This window comes from Populus nigra, chromosome 11 (genome assembly GCF_951802175.1).
Source record: "Populus nigra chromosome 11, ddPopNigr1.1, whole genome shotgun sequence".
Classification (NCBI taxonomy): Eukaryota; Viridiplantae; Streptophyta; class Magnoliopsida; order Malpighiales; family Salicaceae; genus Populus; species Populus nigra.
In genome coordinates, this window is record NC_084862.1 from 4,411,450 (window position 1) to 4,430,685 (window position 19,236).

A 19,236-nucleotide genomic window follows, 5' to 3' on the forward strand; every position below is an offset into this window, starting at 1 on the left:
GTATATTTTTTTAATTTATTTAATTAAATACATAAATTAATTTTTTAATTTATAATTATGATTGTTTATATAAAAAAAGTTCAAAAAAACTACAACATAAAAATATATTATATTCTTGGTTTCTACTATATTTTTTATTATTATTAATATGAATATCTAGATTAAATTGTATATATCTAGACTAATTTTATAAATTTTAAAATTAATAATTATATAAATTTTCAATAACCTTAAGTTTGTAAGTTTATAAAATTTAAACGGAGAATATTTAGGAAATAAATTCAGAACGTATCAAGTTAAACTCCTTCAAAATTAATTAAATGCAGGATATTCTTTCTAAATTTTAAATTTTATTTTTAATTTCACCAGCATAGCCACACAAGTTTCAGTTTTTTTGTTTTAGGAAAAATAGAAAACGGAAACAGAAAAAGAAACTGGCAAAGATATCAAATGACTCCTTAATAAGCTCGCTGCAACATTAGATGCTGCCGTGCGAACTGCGAAGCAAACAGTAGTTAGTCACTCACACCGAAAGAATAATGCAAAGCTCCTCTGATTCGAGCACCTTCAAACTTGACCAGCGAGTCCATTCAACCAATGATCCACGCCGAATCGGTACCGTCAAGTACATAGGACCCGTGGAAGGCCATCCTGGCACATGGGTCGGTGTCGATTGGGACAATGGAGAAGCCAAACACGACGGGTCATTGAATGGAGTCCGTTACTTCGAAGCAAGGTCTCAACTTTCTGGGTCATTCGTTCGGGCCCAGAATTTGACTGCGGGCATTTCGTTTATAGAAGCTCTCTATATCAGATACAGAGACCAACCAACTCAAGAAGATGAGGGTATGCCTGCTTCTTCTTTGGTTTTTCTTTATGTAATTATCACTTTTAGTTTCGTTTTAAGTTTTGGGTATTGTAGTATTGCTTAGCTAAGAATGAGAACGGGTAGTGAAGTTTGAATTCTTTTCACTTACAAGAAGAGGGTATGTGTTCTTTTTATGTAATATCCCAGTTTTGTGTCGTTTTTAGTTTTGAAAGTTGTCGTTTTGCTTGACAAATAATGTCAATGGATTCTAAAGTTTGAATCTTTTTGTACTTGGATAAAGAGGGTAAGTGTTTTGTGTGTTTGATAAAGAAACGAATGCTAATGGATACTAAAGTTTGGATTTGTGTGCAGATGAAATGTATGTGCTTTCAGCTAGTAACAAAAGGGTATCTGTACAACTTGTTGGTAAAGAGAAGATTCAAGATAAGCTAAGTAGATTAGAAGAATTGACTGGTGCTTCCCTTTCTTATTTGGGTGTTAGCAATCCGGGATCCCCTAATGAAATCAGAAATATAGTGCCAAGTAAGTTGGTTTCTCAGATTCCCAGTTGCTGCCTTTATGATTTTTTATTTATCCATTACTAGCTTAGGTGCCATTGTTTAGTGAATGCTAAAAGTCTTGGCCTCATCCAAGTCCAGAGAGCAACCACTTTATGTAAAAATGTTGAATGTAAGAACTGCTTTCAAATTTGCAATGCATCATATTTGGGTGGGGTTGTCAATTCATAATTCAGTAGAATGATTAATAATGCAATTGTTTATGTTACATCTTATATTTTTTTAATGGTTCTCTTCCAGATCTAAAGGAACTGGACTTGACTGGAAATTTACTTTCAGAATGGAAGGTATATTTTGCATCCTATCTGATGCTACTTTCTTTTTCTACAGAAGAGATTTTAAATCCAGAAACTTGCATTTCCTGTACTGCTTTCTGCTTTTTGAATTTTAGATTGTTCTAATCCAATTTGCTGCTAATGTCTTTTGAGCTAATTATAGATTGTGCTAATAAGTAATTTTAGATGCCATCTGTACATGCATAATACTTTGGTTTCTATCAAAGAGTACTTGTTCAGGTCACAATTATTGATTAAAAAAATAGAATTAAAATCATCTTATTATCATACTTATTTTGTCACATGACAGTATATTTGCTTGTAACTGAATATCCTCACTTCTGTGATATCTATTAGTTGTTTCTTTTATGGTTAAGATATTAATTTTATTCTCTGAATTGCTTAGGTTATTTGAGTTTGCATGTAGTATGCTATATAGTGTAATGTGTTCTGCTATGCGTTGCAAACAATCAGAAACTAAAAATCAATAATGATAAACCATTTCTACTGTATTTTTTCATTTAATAAGTTGAAGGAAGGTCGTTAAACACTTTGGAAGCAAAAACCAAGCAACTAAGGAGAAAGGAAATTACAATGGACAAGAGAACATAATCATACAAAATGAAATGGAAACTGGAAACAAACAACTGAAACTGTAAACAGGAAGCAAAACAAACCACTACCAAACTAGCGGACCACATCAAGATACTAGACTCGGAGACAAAACTAAGCAAACTAAGGGGATAAACCTGCAGAAGAGTGAAGAGACAGCTTTGCAATGCAGGAGAGAAAAGGCAACAAAAGGAAGAACAACACTTTTGACTTCAAGGGTGCTACAATCAAGGATGGGGGAAGACTGGAAGAGAAACCATTTCTACTGTATGTGATGGAAAAATAAACCATTTGATGAACTTGACTCTTCATTATTGAGTCTTTAATAGCTAAATGTTCCACTACATTTGGAAGTGCTCAAAAACATGATTCTTTTATTATATTGAATTAGTTTGAAAATTTCATTTCTGAATTGAATGATGACTTTGATTTATATTTTTTCCAACTCTAAGATTGACCTAGTGTTAGGAATTTCTATGTGTTTGCTGGATCCTTTTTCTGCATGACTGTTCAATAATTGTGAAGCTTTTGCTGAATAACCATCATCTCTTGTTTGGATTAATCCTTGCAGGATGTTGGCATTATATGTGAACAATTACCTTCTCTTGCAGCACTCAATTTGTCTAACAACTCAATGTCCCATGAGATTGTTGGTCTACCACCACTAAAAAGCATCCACATTTTAGTTTTAAACAATACTGGCATAAATTGGACACAGGTGAATCAGTTTTTTTGTTCAATTTTTTCCCTATATATGAATTTAAGAAAAACTCTCAAGCTAAGTGTAATTTTGTTGTTGCAGATTGAAGTGCTTAAAGATTTATTGCCAGTAATTGAGGAGCTACATCTGATGGGAAATGGCATAAATGCAATAAAGGTAGTATTTATTGAATATCCTACTTTGTTTCTTAAGCGGATGGATAATATGTTTCAACTTTGGGTTTGTTGAATATCCTACTTTGTTTCTTAAGCGGATGGATAATATGTTTCAACTCTGGCTCATATAAGACTGCTATTTTATTAACCAATATAAGAATTCAATCAAGCTTTTCTTTGACAGGAGTTTGCTCACTCATACTCTACCTTTTAATTTGTCTGATCATCCATGTTCAGAAACTGCCCCTATTAATTCCCATTAGAATGAAATAAGGACATAATTCATACATGCAATGATAAACTGACCAATCAAGCCCAAAAACTTCCTGAAGGAAATCCTATAAGTCCCACCCCATATCACTATCGGTCACTCCCACCGAGTCTGGATTTCTACCGCTGTTCTCAGATGTAGAATCCTGTTAGCCTCATTCTCTGTTGCAAGAGTGAAGAAAAAGAGAGCAACAATCTTTGGAGAGACTTAACATTGTATCCCTCTAATTCTTCGTACTAATGACTAAAAGTTACATCTGGAGAATTGTTTAGATTAGCAGCTTAACAAGACTTACATATACCTTCAAAATTATAACAAGCTGTGAAGCTCTTTTATACACTAGAAACCTCTAATCGTTGATTTTGCAACATCATGCTTATATTTGATTTTCCATTTTCTAGACAGCATCTTCATCCATTGTTCATGGATTTGATTCTTTGCGGCTACTGAATTTGGAAGAGAATTGTATAGCTGAATGGAATGAAATTGTAAAGCTTTCTCAATTAAGAAGGTGAGAAAGGTTATGTTAGTCCATCTGCAATTTTAGCATATGATTTTCAATTTGGGCTTGCTGAAGGACTTGATTGTGGTCACAAGTTACAACATGGTTTATGTGCAGTTTGGAGGAACTTCATTTAAACAAGAACAATTTGAACCATATCTTTTATCCTGATCATGATACGATAGACAAATTGGTTGGTGGTGATGAATCTCATGATCAAAGCTGTATACCTTTTCAAAATTTACGTTGCCTTCTTCTTGGTAATTAGTTAAAACTTTTTGATGCTATGATGCTTCCTTTATCTAATGTGCAAAATTTTCTGATCTTACTCATTTTTTGCTTCAGGAGGTAACAACATTGATGATCTGGCTTCTGTGGACTCATTGAACTCATTTCCTAAATTGATTGTAAGACTATGATGCGAATCTTTATTATTTGCTGTATACAAGATTAGGAAGCATGTAACATAGTACTGCTATTGACGAGCTACATGTGTATTGGTAATGTTCATGTAGAGCTGGAGTGTTAGAACATGAAACCTAGTTCAACAAAAATGTAGGTTCCAAAAGAGTACCCATCCCTATTTCATATAAATGTCTTACACTTGAAGGCAATATTAAACATCCACGGAGGCACACCTTTATCACCTACAGTTTGATGATATTATCTTATTTGGGTAAGTGATGGTTTTACAGCGCAGAACTTTAGTCCAACAGTGCTAATTTATAGAATACTTTGCAAAATTTTATTTAGTTCTGGATGATGTGAATCTTTATTATCTGCTCTATATCAGATTAGGAAGGATATAACACAGTACTGCTATGTTTTATGAATTCAGTCTAGTAGCTCCTAAAACAGATGATTCATAGAAATATCACTGTTATTCGATATGTTTTCTTTTGGTCTGTGCATTGTTATGATATTTCCAAGTTGTGGAGAAAAATTTGGAAATTCTCCCTCCCTTTTATCCATTTATGGTTTGGCAAAGTGGATAGTTCTATCTGAGAGAACAAGTTGATAGAATGCAGGACCAATGTATAGGCAAGCATGTTTCTCCCTCCTCCTCATGTTTCCTGGTCGTGCCCTTTTTTTCTACTCCCATCTTGCAATTACTTATTGATTAACCAAAATGATGATGATGATTTCATTTTTCTGTTTTTTTTTTTAAAAAAAAACCTACTGGTGCTTTCTACTCTTGGATTTTTTGAGGAATGGAAAAATGGGCAACATAGAAAAAGTACATTCCAAAATATGATTGTGAATTTTAAGACTCGTCCGCTGTATTCTATGGTGATAATTAGCCTTTGCTCTCATACGTCTTGTTTACGGTACAGGACATCAGGCTTTCTGAAAACCCAATTGCTGATCCTGGAAGAGGTGGTATCCCAAGATTTGTTTTGGTTGCACGATTAGCAAAAGTTGAAATCTTGAATGGAAGTGAGGTAAACTCCAGAGTACTATGTAACCATTTTTTTTTCTTGGTGAGGTTGTTGTGGGTCTGACATAGTATCATCCACCATGCCTCTCAGGTAAGCACTCGTGAAAGGAAGGAGTCTGAGATCCGGTATATTCTCCTGTGCACCAATGTGTTATTTTCCTTTAATAAGAATTGTGTGGTGCTTTTACATAGCAAATTGTCTTACCATTTTGGCTTTTTCTTGCATGTTGATGATTTCAATTCTTAGTTTTTCATCTTTTACTAAGGTTTTCTTATTTGTTCTGAATATTTATTGCAGGTATGTCCGCTTAGTTATTTCAAAGTTGCATGGAAATCCAGATGAAATCAAACAGCATCCCAGGTAGTCTTAGTTCTGTAAGCTTTCGTCCAAATAGATGTTGTCAGTTCATCTGAAAAGCAACTGCCACTAAACTTCTCAATGGACATGATGGTTATTATTTCAGTAACACCTTACTTCCTGCTGATAATCAGCCTCAACTTGATTATAGGTTTGTTGAGCTGAAGAATTTTCATGGCATTGAAGATGAAAGGTCATCGGTTGGAACAACAGGCCCTCAGAAGATGGCTTCTGGACTCCTGTGTATGTATCCTTATGTTTTCTCATCCAATAGTTTCATCGAATGCACTGACTGTATACATGTTTAAATAATATAATAAAAGTGCAGCTGTCACCCTTAAATCTGTGGCTCCATCTATTGGCGAGAAACCTCCACTAACAAAGAAACTGCCAGCTGCTACTACGGTGATGTTCTCGTCCTTTTATATAAAGTAACGTGTTTGAGTAGATATTTTAAGACTAATTGAAGTATGTAAATCATTTTAGATTGGGAAGCTAAAGATTCTTTGTGAAACGTTTTTCAAGCTTGGGTCCATTAGGCCAAAATTGTTTCTTCAAGAAGAGGTTTGTCTCTACACTCCTTGTTCTTGATCACAATCTCTGTTCATGATGATAAACACCCTTGGAATATTGGTCATTGAGTAGAGTAGCTTAGATTCTCATTGTATTTGGTCATTCTTTATCACAAGTTCTCAACCTTTAAGAGGCTTATAGATTGTATTTTTCAATCTTACCCTGTTTCCATATTTCTTCTAGAGAAGATTGACAAGGATTTATTGCATTTATAAAGAAGAAAGATGCACCTTTTGTGTGAGCTTCTTTCCTTTTCCTTGGGTTGCACTCCCTCTGTCCCTTTAAACATTTTTCTTATCAGGGAAAAAACGAAGGAACCAAGAGGGAAAGGAGAACATAGAAAATATGTGTTTGCTCGGTTACTTGTTACTTTTTGCCCCCCACCATATTTTTGAGATACCATGCCTTCAAATTTTGAGGGAGGAAGGAAGCCAATTATTCTCTTTCTAGAAAGCTGCAATAAGAAAATAGAAGTGGGAGCGCATAATGTCTCAAACAATGTCTTGAGTCTAGACCCTACTTTCAGTATGGAGAACCAATGGAATTGTTTTTTTTCAAAAAAGTGAAGGCAATAAATATTCTTCTTTGTAGTTCTTTTTTTCCATGGAACTTGCCACTAGCTTTTAGAAACAAAAACGTCAAGTACTAATTGACATATATATATATATAAAAAAAAAAAGCAGGGTTCCCCTCTGCCGATATTGCTTGATGATGAGATGGCAACTTTGATGGATGTTGGAATTGGCAACGAATCAACTGTTCTTGTAGACGAAGAGAGTTAGTACAATTTGCAAAGGAGTTCATAACAGTCTACTGGTTTAATGTTTCGAAGGTCAAGGTATACAAGGTACTACTAAACTTTGTTCTACAAAATGCTTCAATTTTGCTTAGTCTTCTGATCCTGACCTGCTATACATATATTGGTTTTTGCCTAGTGAAGTTTCTTTTGTCTCTTGCTTTTGATTATGCACTTTACAATTGAGTTTTCCCTCGTAGGTATTTACATTTCAAATCTTCTGGGATTGTTTGTATTGAGACCTCAAGAAAGCTGCAAAGCTTGACTTCACACATTGTTCAAATTTCCTTTGCTGAAAAACCAATGATGGAGATGGCTAGGGATACTTGGGCCGTCTTAGGTGGTGAATTCTTTGCTCTGTCATCACCGGTGAAGGAAGGCCTGAGAACAAACCCTGTAAAACGTTGTGGTGTCTTTCTTCTCATAATGTTCTCATTTCTTCTATTTGCACAATTTTGAGAATGTGTTTGAATCTATTTTCCCAGCACTAGCAATGATCATTTCTGCTCTTAGAATGTTCGAAAGTCTGGTCATAGCAAAACACAAAATAAGCCAAGTGAAGATTCAAGAAAGATCAGATTGTTGGGATTGGCAGGACTACGAAAGAAATCTATCATACATGATAGATAGAGTACTTGAACTAAAAGAATAAGAAATAAATATAAATTAGTACCTGAAACTAATTAACTAATCCTTATATTACAAAATAATAATAATAATAATAATAATAATAAAATATCCATTCACCAATCAATCAATTGCCAGCGTTGAACATGTCAATATTGTAATTTTTTTCCATATTTTTTTTCTTTCAAATATCTCATTTTATCCTTTTAATTTGCTTACTATTTTTACTACTAAGAAGTTATAAACGAATTTAAAGACATTTAGGTCCTTATTATCTTTTTTTCACATTTTCAAACTTCCTTTTCCTTTCATTGATGTTCTATAGTCTAATTAGAAGAAATTAAACTTTAAAAATAGATGAAAATATAAAAATAAAAAGAATTAAAACTACTTTCACATTAGCGTTTTGGTCAAAAAGTTTTTATTCTTTTTTCAGTCTGAGTTTGAGTTAGAGAGAGGAGAGAAATTTGCCTGGAAACATTGAAGAGAAAAGGTGATCCGTTTAGCTATTTTTTTGTAATAAAACTCGTTGCTTTTAGTATTAAAAGGTTTTATTCAACAAAAGGAATTTGATGGTTGTGTGTTTTGTCAATAAACATGTCTTATAAAGGAGATTGTTCCGTCTTAATTTTTTAATTTGATTAATTTTTATTTTTTTAGATGATTTTGGGTTTTTAGATAGTTTAGGGTTGAGGGTGGTTTATATAGTGTTTTTTTAAGTAAAAATTGATTAAAAGATGAATTTTCAACCTTCAAAACCCATCATTGTGGTGTTTGAAGGCAGCAAAAAATGTGTTGTTTGTTTTTTAAAATAAAAAAATAAATATGAGTGGACTCCAAGAACAAAGGAATAAACAAAATCTAGGGGCTTGTTCCAAGCCTGCAAGAGTAGGCTTTTGCAAAAAGTCAGGTAACTTGGGATTGTGCGCCTGAGATTTTTTATTCTCATATTTTATTTTATTTTATTTTATATTTTAATGTTGTGTTTTTATTTATTTATTTATTTTATTTTTTAATATATGATTAATTTTTAATTGGTTTTTGTGATTTTTGTGATTTATATTTTTATGTAATTATTGTGATCTTATAAATAAAGATCACGATATTTGATTGGTACATAATTATTATTATTTTCAATTTTATTTTTCAATGTTAGGTTTTAGTAGATTTTTTAATTTATTTTTAATTTCATCATTTCATATTTGGTTGATTTTGATTGGTTTTCATGATTTGTTTCGATTTGTTTTTTATAAGGTTATTATGGTTTTAAATAAATGTTATAATATTTGATTAGTGCTTGATTTTATAAACGTTTATTGTTTTAATCATATAATTAAGTAAAAAGTAATTTAAAAAAATATTAAACTCAGTAAAGTCTATTATCTGGATGATAGATTTAATAGGTTAAGTCACAAAGGACAAGTCAATATAATATATCGATATCTCAATATATTTTAAAAAAAACTATCATCTTGAAAAAAAAATCAAATCATACTTTTATCAATTTATTTTTAAACTCAATAAATCAACTAAATGATAACTTCTCCATATATTTTTGTAAGGAGTTATATTTCACATGCAGACCATGCCAAAAAAAGAGGACAATCTTTTATGGTAAGAAAAATATTGGCATGACCCGCAGCAAATCACATGCTTGCAATAACCTAGTTTTTATTACTAAAAGTAAGTTAAAAACGGATTTGAAGACAATTAGATCTTGAGAAAAAACACTATGAGAAGCTAATATTGGACAAATAATTTGAAGTAAAATTTTAGCTAAATCTCTCGACTAGAGGCTCGGTATGGGAACTATGTGAACCATACATGGAGGCTTGCCACCTCCAATCCGTAATTCTTACGTGTTTATTCAGGAAATACATCCTCCCAACTCTTCGAAACGCAGAAAAGAAACCGAACCATCCTGCCCTGAACACCCAGTCAGAGCCTGCAGGTATAAGAGAGCTTATGAACATTCACTTCCAGCCCCCAAAATGAGGAATTTCTGCACATTGCTAACATATATTTAAAGCTCTTCTTTGTTGATTGGTTTCTCCTAGCAGCAGCAATGTCTCCCGCTGTGCTTATGATTGGTTTCAAAACGCGTGCATTGATAATAAATCAATGCATGCGTTTTGAAACAAGGGAAAGAGCACCAAACAGGTAACCAAGAAATTTGAACTTGAGCTGCATTAAATAGTAGCATCATCTTGTTACAAACTAAGATGAGCGAAGGCTTGAAGTTCATTCTACTATCAGAAACAGAAATTGAACTAAATGTCCAAAAGCTAAATCTAACGGACAATCTAGAACATTAATCGCAAATGCCCAGCACATGTCACCAACGCAAATCCACCTACAAGGAAGCTACAAAATATCATTTCAGCGTGGCGCGGCATACATCTGGGTTGAGTCATATTGAGGATAGCCAGGCTGTGGAGACACAGTTTTCCCATAACCAACTTGAGCAGTTGCCGGAGCAGCTCCATAACCAGCAGATTGTGGGACTGACTGATCATAGCTTGGTTGAGTTGGTGTTGGTTGAGCATAACCCTGCTGGCTGGCTGGTGCACCATATGCAGGGGCACTACCATAAGCAGGATCTTGAGACCCTTGATAGCCATAACCTGCATTGTTTGCAGCTTGCTGCTCAGGATAACCTTGTTGTGCAGATGGATATGACCCATAGCCCCCAGCAGGACCTTGCGCATAGCCAGCTGCTGCTTGTCCACCAGGCTGTCCAGGTGTAGGAACAGGCTGGCCACCTTGCTGAGGATAGCCTGGGCCAGATGCAGTTTGTGCCTGATTATACCCATCGGAACCTGATCCGGACCCATAAGAAGGATAGGGTTGCTGCATGGGCCCACTCGATGCATATGGATACTGCTGTTGCAGTGGTGGTGGTGCATTTGGACCATACAGTTGACTTGATTGCATAGGACCTTGATAAGACATATCTCCTGGTTGACCAGGCCTAGGAGGACCATATGACTGGGGAGGTGGTCCCTGTGATGGCATTCCAAATGATGGCTGCTTGCCATATTCCTGCTGTGCACCATAGCCTGGTTGGTTGCCAGCCTGCGAATAAGCTGGCTGTGAACTTCCATACCCATAAGGATACTTCGGTTCATCATATCCATGCCCGTAGCTCTGGTGAGAAGGGGCTGCCTGGGAATAGGGAGCTTGGTGCCCATAATCTGGACCATGGGACTGTCCATAGCTGTAATTTACCTGGGATGGAGGTCCACCCATAACAGGGGCAGGGGAATGACGAGAAGCAGGCCCAGGAATGCGAGTAGGCATTGGGCCAGAAACTGGATGATCAGATGCATGACCTCCTTGACTATAGTAATCATAGCCACTGGTATGTGTGTGAGGGCCCTGCACATTAGCAGGTCTTTGCTCCCAACCAGAACTGTAGTTACTTCTTGGGGCCATATGTTGAGGATAATCACCATAAGCTGGAGGATACTGCGAACCATGGGATGGATATGGACCCCGATGCTGATAATCATATGGCATTTTCTGGTTTGAATGAGGACCACGAGGACCCCAGTGAGCTGGGCCCGTGGGTCCACAGGGTCGATAGGACTGCTGCTGGTTAAAGCTGCTAGAGAGAGTTGATGGCCTCACAGTCTATCAAAGCAAATGACAAATAAGAAATTAGTGAACAGAACCAACTTCAATTACACGAGAAAAAGACTACAGAGAAGGCTTTTGAGTCTCTACGGAGAAAACCACATCAACTTTTGAAAGCAAAACACCACAAAGACCCAGTCACAATTCATAAGAATATTAAAAGGCATGCAAGTTTGACAGAATAAAAAATAATCTACGTAAAATATAAGGGAATTAAAAATAAAAGCAGGGAGAATCATGCTTCAATTCCTTTTTTTCTTGAAGTCAATTCAATTCAAATTGAATAACAACCCAGTAGCCAGTAACATAAACAAAGCAAAGCATCATCATAAAAAGAAAACATGGTAATATAGATGTGAACAAGTGCACAAAACATGCTGAATTTATAGAATCCAAGGGCCCTTGAGTGGTAATGAAGTCCAAGCTGGAGAAGAAGGCCCAATGAGAACCATGAAACATTATTCGATGTCACATGAACCAATTTTGTGCGAGTTTCTGAATATGTATGGGAGCAAGGATATTCCAATTAACATTTCTTTTCTACCACTGAAGGACATTTCTATCTAACAAAATCAAATAAAGAAATTTTTTAATAGATAAACTGAGCAGTCAATGGACCACCTCCTTCCATGCATTGCAGCTTCTTACATTCCCTTGAATTAAATCATTTCAGATACCCTTTTACCGTAGATTGACATGAATTCCAGTCATATTATATGATTAAATGAGAATTTACATATTCAAATATATTCTACTGAAGAAAAGATTAAGAATGACAAAATGGCATGGTTTGTTTGGAAGTTAATGTGGACAGAGATTTATATGCTAGCAGTTTACAGTTGAAAATGAAAATGAAACCACAACTTGCAAAAACAAAATCCGATTACAAAATGAGAAGCTTGTGTAGTCAGCAAAACTGGTGCAAAAATTGCATGGTTAAGATAACATCATATCAAGTTCTATTCTACACACTCATGATGATCAAGACATGCACTCAGACATCATATAAACTAGGAATAACAATTCAATGTATATTATCAGAACTCATGCAGATCCTAAAATCCTAGAGATACCACTAAACGATCAAATCATGTCAGGTAAATCAGTAGAGTAGATTGTTGAAAATACAAGGCATATTCCCAGTGATCTTTACTAGCTGAAAATGCTTTTGTAGCCACTCCAATGCAGCTTATGGAAAATCATAGAGCATATAAAACATTCCTCAAATGTTTCAGCACAGAAGCAGATGTGGATTGATAAGTGTCGTTGCAATGAAAATTTCACATACAAGGACTTCACCAGGCATTATACTTTCTTCCAACATGTGTCTCATGCATAGAACATGGGGTACTGATGAGTGGTAAGGTTATGTAATTATTATTGTGTAACTTCGAAATCTCAAAGCAATCTTACCAACTATTACCATCCTGCAATTGCGAAATTTAATGCCTGATATCTCTCTTCAGTGGATGACAGTGAATAGTGGCTGTCTATTGCTACACCAAAAAAGCAATGCTGACCCCATGGGAAAGGCAAAAGCCAAATCTGCATTTTAAAGTCAACCAGTTCGAAATCGGCACCTTGAACACAAATAAATCATGGCAACCGACATCTTGGATGGAATATACATCTTCCTAAGAGCATTCAAGTGACCTTGGAATGGATCATTCATCAATACCACAAACTCTATCTGTCATGTAATTAAAGCTCTAGCTCTCATAGAAAACTATAGAACAGTTCTTCTTGACATGGATGAATACTGACTCGAACATACAAACAAAAGAAATCATGACTGCAATTGCATCTGGCTTTGGAAAAGCAAAACATACAATCCTCAGCTCCAAGAATTTAGTTCAAACTAATTCATGCATAATCGAATAAAAGATGAACTTGAATCAGCCCAGAACTCGATTTCCTAAACAAAAGCTGAATAAACATCTCCCTATATAAAGGAATAGTCTGGTATAGAATTTATATTCTATAAAAAAAATTCTTGGACAGGATGTTGTCAAATGATTATTCACGACTACAATGTCTTCCATATATTCGCACAGGCAGCAAATCTAGGTAGACATTGAACCTTCAAATAACAAATCAGGGACTGGGCAGCCCAGGTACAGTAAAATAATCCACACAAACAAAGTAACTATTAATACATCAAATTGGCAAGTTATTAAGAGAGAAAACGTATTAGGCAATTAGACAGCAACAGATCAGAGTGCAAACATTTAGACCCATTGTTGACACAGTGCCTACACGGAATATTTCAAGATAGAACAAATCCTAAATTAGTATTAGGTTATACTTCTGAAATGGATTCACAAAATCAGCTCATGAGATCCCAGCCATGAATTGATGCCTCGAGGAACCAAAGAAAGCAGTATTTGGTGCATGCAATGATACAGATCCGAAGCTCAACCATCAAAAAGGTTCCGATACAAAATTAGATATAGGCCCATCAAATTCTCTTAATTTAATGGAATCAACACAACAATTCAGAAAAAGATGCCAACATAACAATCCTCTTGAAGCAACCAAAATTACAGAGAATTTGCAGCATATTCTACATAGGAGAAAAAGGAAATGTGAAAACAAACCTGATTCATGACATCCATTATCATTTCTCTGGCCATCTCAACTTGCCTCTTATCTCCAGTTACACGTACTGTTCTTTCTTTAGACCCATCCCCTTCTGGAAGGTGTTGAGGTATCAACTGAAGAAAACAAGGTTGTAAGGGACCAGTCATATTGATATTTTATGGGGATGATGTAAAGGTCAAGGCCAGTAACATCAACTACCTGAATACGAGCCCCAGATTTGGCTTGAAGACCTTTGATGGTTTCCCCACCCCGTCCTATAATTAGACCAACCTGGAAACAAGTTTACATCAGCATAGTTGAAAAACACAGCTAACAAGATATGCATCCAACAAAAATCATAAATTAACCTTCTCATTGGGAACTGGAATCTCCAGCTGATCTCCCACTCCAGCAGTTTGTGCACTACTAGCAAGGCCCATAGCTACAAGAGATGGGGAACCCCCAGCATCAGCCTGCAACATGATATCCAAAGTAAGAGAATAAAAAAACAGCATTTAATCGTCGAAAACAATGCCAAGTTAACTCCATTTCAGTACCTCTGCAATGACTGCATTGATGAGCTTCTCAGCACTTCTTATACTGCTTAAAGTCCCTATTAATTCCACTGGCCTTGTTGTGGATTGTGAATCAGCTTCAGAATCCCTTGTGATTTGAATTTTTGCTCCAGAATTATACTGCAGGTAACGTATAGTATCTCCACCTTTACCAATTAGAACCCCAACCTGCCCCAGCATTCACATACGTATCATAAACCTTTGTTTCAGAATAATCTTTGAGAGAGAACCCAATAATATATAAAGGGAAACAAAAACAAAGCAACTGTATCACCTACATATCACACTCATAAACTGTTTAATAAAATGGGGCAGTATATTATCCAATTGCCCCAACTTAAGCAGCATGAACAAATGATGTGCTAGAATTATCATGCCACTCTCTTAAGTTAGAGATAGCGCTAATGAGCAATTAAACTATGCCCAAACCCACTCATTTAGGAAAGTTTACTATATGTCAACCTAAATAAGCCTTAGGCTTATTCTGTTAATGGAGGAATTTTGTTGGATTTCATGTGATACGTTGAAGTTTGGCCACTCTGGGTGACTGTATGGTTTTCCAAATGAAGCACCATGCTATTTTATCACAATTTATTGTAGCAGAAATAACTTTTTTGCGCTTTCTACAATGGTCCTTCCCTACCTTCTACAGATAGGTCAACATCTCCTGTTCTTTAGAAACAATGACTGCATTATCATAAAACAAAATTCATTCCATTCACTCACATATCATTACCAATTCCCCAGCATTTTACCTGAACAAGCTTGACCAGATATCATTACACTATTACAAGAAAAAGCTTGGTTAGCACACCTTGTCATTCGGAACCTCAATTTTGCGCGATGTTGTTTGATCCTCAGATAGATGTTCCTCAGCATCCTCTAAAGACGGTTTCTCAGCATCCTCTAAAGACGGTTTCTCAGCATCCTCATCCTTGGAACCATCAACTGTAGCTTGGTCGGTATTATCAGTCTCCGGATTAACTGCATTTGTTTCTTCTTTATCAGTTGTTTCCAGTAGCTCCTCAGATGGAGGCTCAACATTATCATCCTTCTCTTGCTCATTCTCAACACTCTGCTCTTCAGTTTCTTCCCTTGCACGTTCATCTGACTTGTCTCCTTTGAAACCATTTTCGCTGGCTATTACTAATAAAAACAAAGCCATTAGAACCCACCCCCACTCTTTTTTTATAGCATTTTCAACAAAATAAAAAAAAATCAAGATTTAAACAAAACCCATTATTGATAAGAAAAAAAAAATCGAACCAACCAAAATTACATTTTTTTTCTTGATAGAATATTTCTTTTTCTTAAGAAATTAATTTATTGACGTAAAAAAAACATGAATAATATAATTCATTTCCAAATAAAATCATAAAAATAAAATAAATAAGAAATGACTGAATAATTTCGAAGAATAAATGCATATTCATAAACAGACCTAAAAACAAAAACTTCAATTACCTAACCCATCGGTTTTGCTTTCATCAGTCCTTAGCCGTTTAGTCTCAGGCGAACCACCATCCTCCACGTCATCATCTTTCTCAGTCACTTCAGGCTCCTGTTCGTCGACCGGACTTGGCTCAGCTTGTTCAAGAACTTCCGGCTCTAAATCTCCCAGCTTTCTCTTGTGATCCGACGCCACTGGAATCACAGCAGGTGCCACAACCTCCTCTGCCGCCATTACTTCAGTAGGTTGCAAGAAGATTTGAAACAACTGTCGGTAAGAATTAAGATCAGAAAATGAAGATTTGAAGAAAAAAGAATTAATTAGATCAGAGAAGTCAGTAGTAAAATAATCAGAGTGATGGGATATGGTCACTGTTTACGGGATAGAGTGTGGTGAGGTTGCGCGTATAGGATAGCTATCATCAAGAGAGTGAAGAGAGGGTTTAAGCCTAAGGCTTTTTATATAAAAATAGAGTGGTGGATAGGTAAATGTTTGCGTGAAGGAAGAGAGAGATCCATTGGTTTTCAAGGGTTTGAATGTTTATGGGCCCATGTTTTTGCATTGGGTCTTGGGCTTTTTTGATTTTTAGTTTGTGACATTGTTTCATTGGTATTAGTATTTTTAAAAATGTTTTTTTAATTAAAAATATATTAAATTTTATTTTTTATTTTTTTACATGATTATATAAATATTATTAAAATATACTTAAAAAATATTAATTTAATTTTTATTCAAATAAAAACAATTTAAAAAATCTTTGAAAAACAAAAACAAATATCAAATATTAAATATGTATAAATTAGAAAAGGGTGTCCTTTGTCCAATTTTTTTATTTGTAGGGGGGTTACTTTTTCATTTTTATTTATTTATTGGGGGAGGGGTTTTTTTTCATTTTTATTTATTTATTGTTGAATGGATTGCTTATAAGGTTTGGGTTGAAATATTTGGTTCTAAATTTTAGTGTTGACTTTTTAATTAAAACGAAGGATTGTGATGTTATTTAATTAAAAAGAGAATTTCATATAAATTAATATGGATTCCGTACTGAAACTTGTTAATAAAATTTCTTTTAATCTCTCTAATTAATTGTAGTTGAAGATGAAATTAATTGAAATCAAATACGATAAGAGTTATTATATATATAAAAAAGTTAATATAATGGTTGTGTTTTGAAATACGGGTTAACCTACGTTCTCAAGAAATTTAAAATTAATTTTGTAAAAAATTAATTATTTTATATGTTTTATATCATTTTGATGCGCATATCTCAAAAATTATTTTAAAAAAATAAATAAAATATCATTTTGATGCATTTCGGAAAAGTACTTTAAAAAACAATTATAACCACACTTTCCATAACATATGTATTTCGTCTTTTTTTTATTATTGTTAATTTATATATATATATATATATCCATTTTTTAGATGATAATCGGTTTTTTTTTTGGGTTTTGTGATTAATTAATGAAGAATAGATTGTGATTATGAAAGAAATAAAAAAGTGTTTGATATAAAATCTAAAATCCTCACTTGTGTGTATTTTTTTTTCTCTCATTTTTGCCCCTTTCTTTCACTGGTGTTGTCATTTATGTTGACGTTTCTTCTTCTTCTTCTGTTTTTCAATCAATAATCCCTAATATAATATTGTTTTTACTATATTTGATATTTTTCTTGTGTTTATCCAGTATTTATTTTCAGATTAAGACTTGATCTTATTTTATTTTATTTTTTGTTTTTTCTTGCGTCTGCTAGCATGTATAAGTCTTTGTACTTGTAGAAGTTTTTAATATATTGCTAATATTTCTATTTTCATATCATTTAGCCAAAAAATACATGCCAAGTGGAAGATAAGGTCATCAAAATCCAATATGTAAACGGGTAAATTCATAAGGATTGCAAAAACTATGAAAAATAAAATGCTAAACAAGTAAATTATAGAAATGGTAATTTAAAATAAAATTGCTCGTGGGTTAAGTTAAAAATAAAACTATAAAAAGTAACAGAAAAATAAAAATTAAAGAAATGCGAATAAAAACTAAACAAAAGTAATATATTAAAAAATAAATATTGTGGGATAAAATCTAATGAATCTCAATATCACTTAGGTTAAATCTAGTATAAATAGATTTTAAAATTTAAAAAATATTATCTGAAAAATATAGAAAGTATAGAAATATGGATACAATGGGAATATATATATATATATATATATATATGGCTGACCATTTGGGGAAGAAAAAGAAGGAAGAAATTTGTGAGGAACAAACAAAAAAAAAAACCTTGTGAGATTATATCAATTTTTATATCATCTCTAAAGAAAATTATATTTTAGGATTGATTAAGTGAGATTAAAGAAGACAAAGGCAAGGTTTTAAAGAGTTTAAAGAAAATAATAATAATTTTTAATTTTACTTTTCAAATCAAATCAATTTTCTTTAATAGTAATAATATTTTTTTAAAATTTAATAATAATAATAATAATAGTAGTAAGCTTGGAAAACTAGTCTCATCTTCTTCTGCAAAAGACGATCTAAAAAAAAAAAAAACATAGGGAGACCTAAAAGAAAGGCATGAAAGAAAACTAATAAAAAATATAAATGAACCCATCCATATCTTTTAATCCAAAAAATAATGTGGAAGTATGACAATATAAACTCAAGAATAACAATAGTAGCTTAAAATAAAATAATATAATATAAATTATAAATTTTTATTAATATTATTGTGATTCAAATATTACAATCCATAGTGAAATGTTTTTATCTTCTCTACCTGTACAATAATATAATAAAAGTTTTAATTTTCTTTATAATAATTTTTTTAGGAAGCATTAACTTTTAGCTTAATTCAATAAGTATTAAAATCCATTTACAATTTCCTTTTCAAAAAACAAAATGACACTTAATGATGTAAACTTTCATAGTTTCTACTAAATATTTTAATTTTAATGATACTAAAACATGTACAAAATCATTTTAAAACATAAATAATTATAATTAAAAATTAAAAATTTTGTGGAGTATAGTTTATTGGTCATGTTATAAATTTGTTTACTAAAAATTATCAATTCGAGTTTTACAAATCTTAAAGTTATTGAAAGGTTATATAATTATTAATTTTAGATTTCATGAAATTAGTTAAAATATGCGTAAGATAAATCAAACATTCTAATTAATAAAAATAATAATAAAAATTAAAATTTAAAAAGTGTAATTTGCATTGTATTTTTCACTTAAGAAATCACGAAGTGAGATCAAGTAGCATACGGGGCATAAATATTA

At 33.4% G+C, this 19,236-nt stretch overlaps 2 protein-coding genes across 5 annotated transcripts; one reads left to right on the forward strand and one right to left on the reverse strand.

Annotated features, from left to right (window-relative positions):
• Nucleotides 1-400: 400 nt before the first annotated feature.
• Nucleotides 401-7,611, forward strand: LOC133706224 (tubulin-folding cofactor E). 2 transcript variants are annotated; one of them, XR_009844468.1, is made up of 16 exons: nt 401-846; nt 1,181-1,351; nt 1,627-1,673; nt 2,845-2,991; nt 3,076-3,150; nt 3,822-3,931; nt 4,040-4,182; nt 4,268-4,329; nt 5,257-5,364; nt 5,452-5,486; nt 5,659-5,721; nt 5,870-5,961; nt 6,047-6,123; nt 6,205-6,282; nt 6,975-7,138; nt 7,288-7,611. XR_009844468.1 is itself a non-coding variant. In XM_062131709.1 (15 exons), the coding sequence occupies exons 1-15, from the start codon at nt 540-542 to the stop codon at nt 7,071-7,073; spliced, it is 1,614 nt and encodes a 537-aa protein (XP_061987693.1). In that variant the 5' UTR covers nt 401-539; the 3' UTR covers nt 7,074-7,139. The 2 variants fall into 2 exon arrangements, 1 of the variants encoding a protein (XP_061987693.1); XM_062131709.1 differs by lacking the exon at nt 7,288-7,611 and having other exon boundaries at nt 6,975-7,139.
• A 2,264-nt stretch (nt 7,612-9,875) lies between these two features.
• On the reverse strand, nt 9,876-16,420 carry LOC133668308 (uncharacterized). 3 transcript variants are annotated; one of them, XM_062088086.1, is made up of 8 exons: nt 16,335-16,413; nt 15,970-16,222; nt 15,320-15,651; nt 14,488-14,673; nt 14,299-14,403; nt 14,150-14,221; nt 13,948-14,064; nt 9,876-11,347 (listed from the first exon to the last, which is right to left on the reverse strand). In XM_062088086.1, exons 2-8 carry the CDS (start codon nt 16,187-16,189, stop codon nt 10,094-10,096), a joined length of 2,286 nt encoding a protein of 761 aa, XP_061944070.1. In that variant the 5' UTR covers nt 16,190-16,222; nt 16,335-16,413; the 3' UTR covers nt 9,876-10,093. The 3 variants fall into 3 exon arrangements, with proteins under 3 accessions (XP_061944070.1, XP_061944068.1, XP_061944071.1); XM_062088084.1 differs by having other exon boundaries at nt 15,970-16,420; XM_062088087.1 differs by having other exon boundaries at nt 15,320-15,645; nt 15,970-16,418.
• Nucleotides 16,421-19,236: the final 2,816 nt, after the last annotated feature.

Coding starts and splice junctions, on each gene's coding strand:
- LOC133706224 (XM_062131709.1), top strand. CDS start 540: ATGCAAAGCTCCTCTGATTCGAGCACCTTCAAACTTGACCAGCGAGTC. Junction 2,992..3,075: donor CTGGCATAAATTGGACACAG/GTGAATCAGTTT, acceptor TTGTTGTTGCAG/ATTGAAGTGCTTAAAGATTT. Junction 4,183..4,267: donor TTTACGTTGCCTTCTTCTTG/GTAATTAGTTAA, acceptor TTTTTGCTTCAG/GAGGTAACAACATTGATGAT.
- LOC133668308 (XM_062088084.1), bottom strand. CDS start 16,189: ATGGCGGCAGAGGAGGTTGTGGCACCTGCTGTGATTCCAGTGGCGTCG. Junction 14,674..15,319: donor TTGAGGTTCCGAATGACAAG/GTGTGCTAACCA, acceptor ATGCTGGGGCAG/GTTGGGGTTCTAATTGGTAA. Junction 14,222..14,298: donor TTCCAGTTCCCAATGAGAAG/GTTAATTTATGA, acceptor ACTTGTTTCCAG/GTTGGTCTAATTATAGGACG.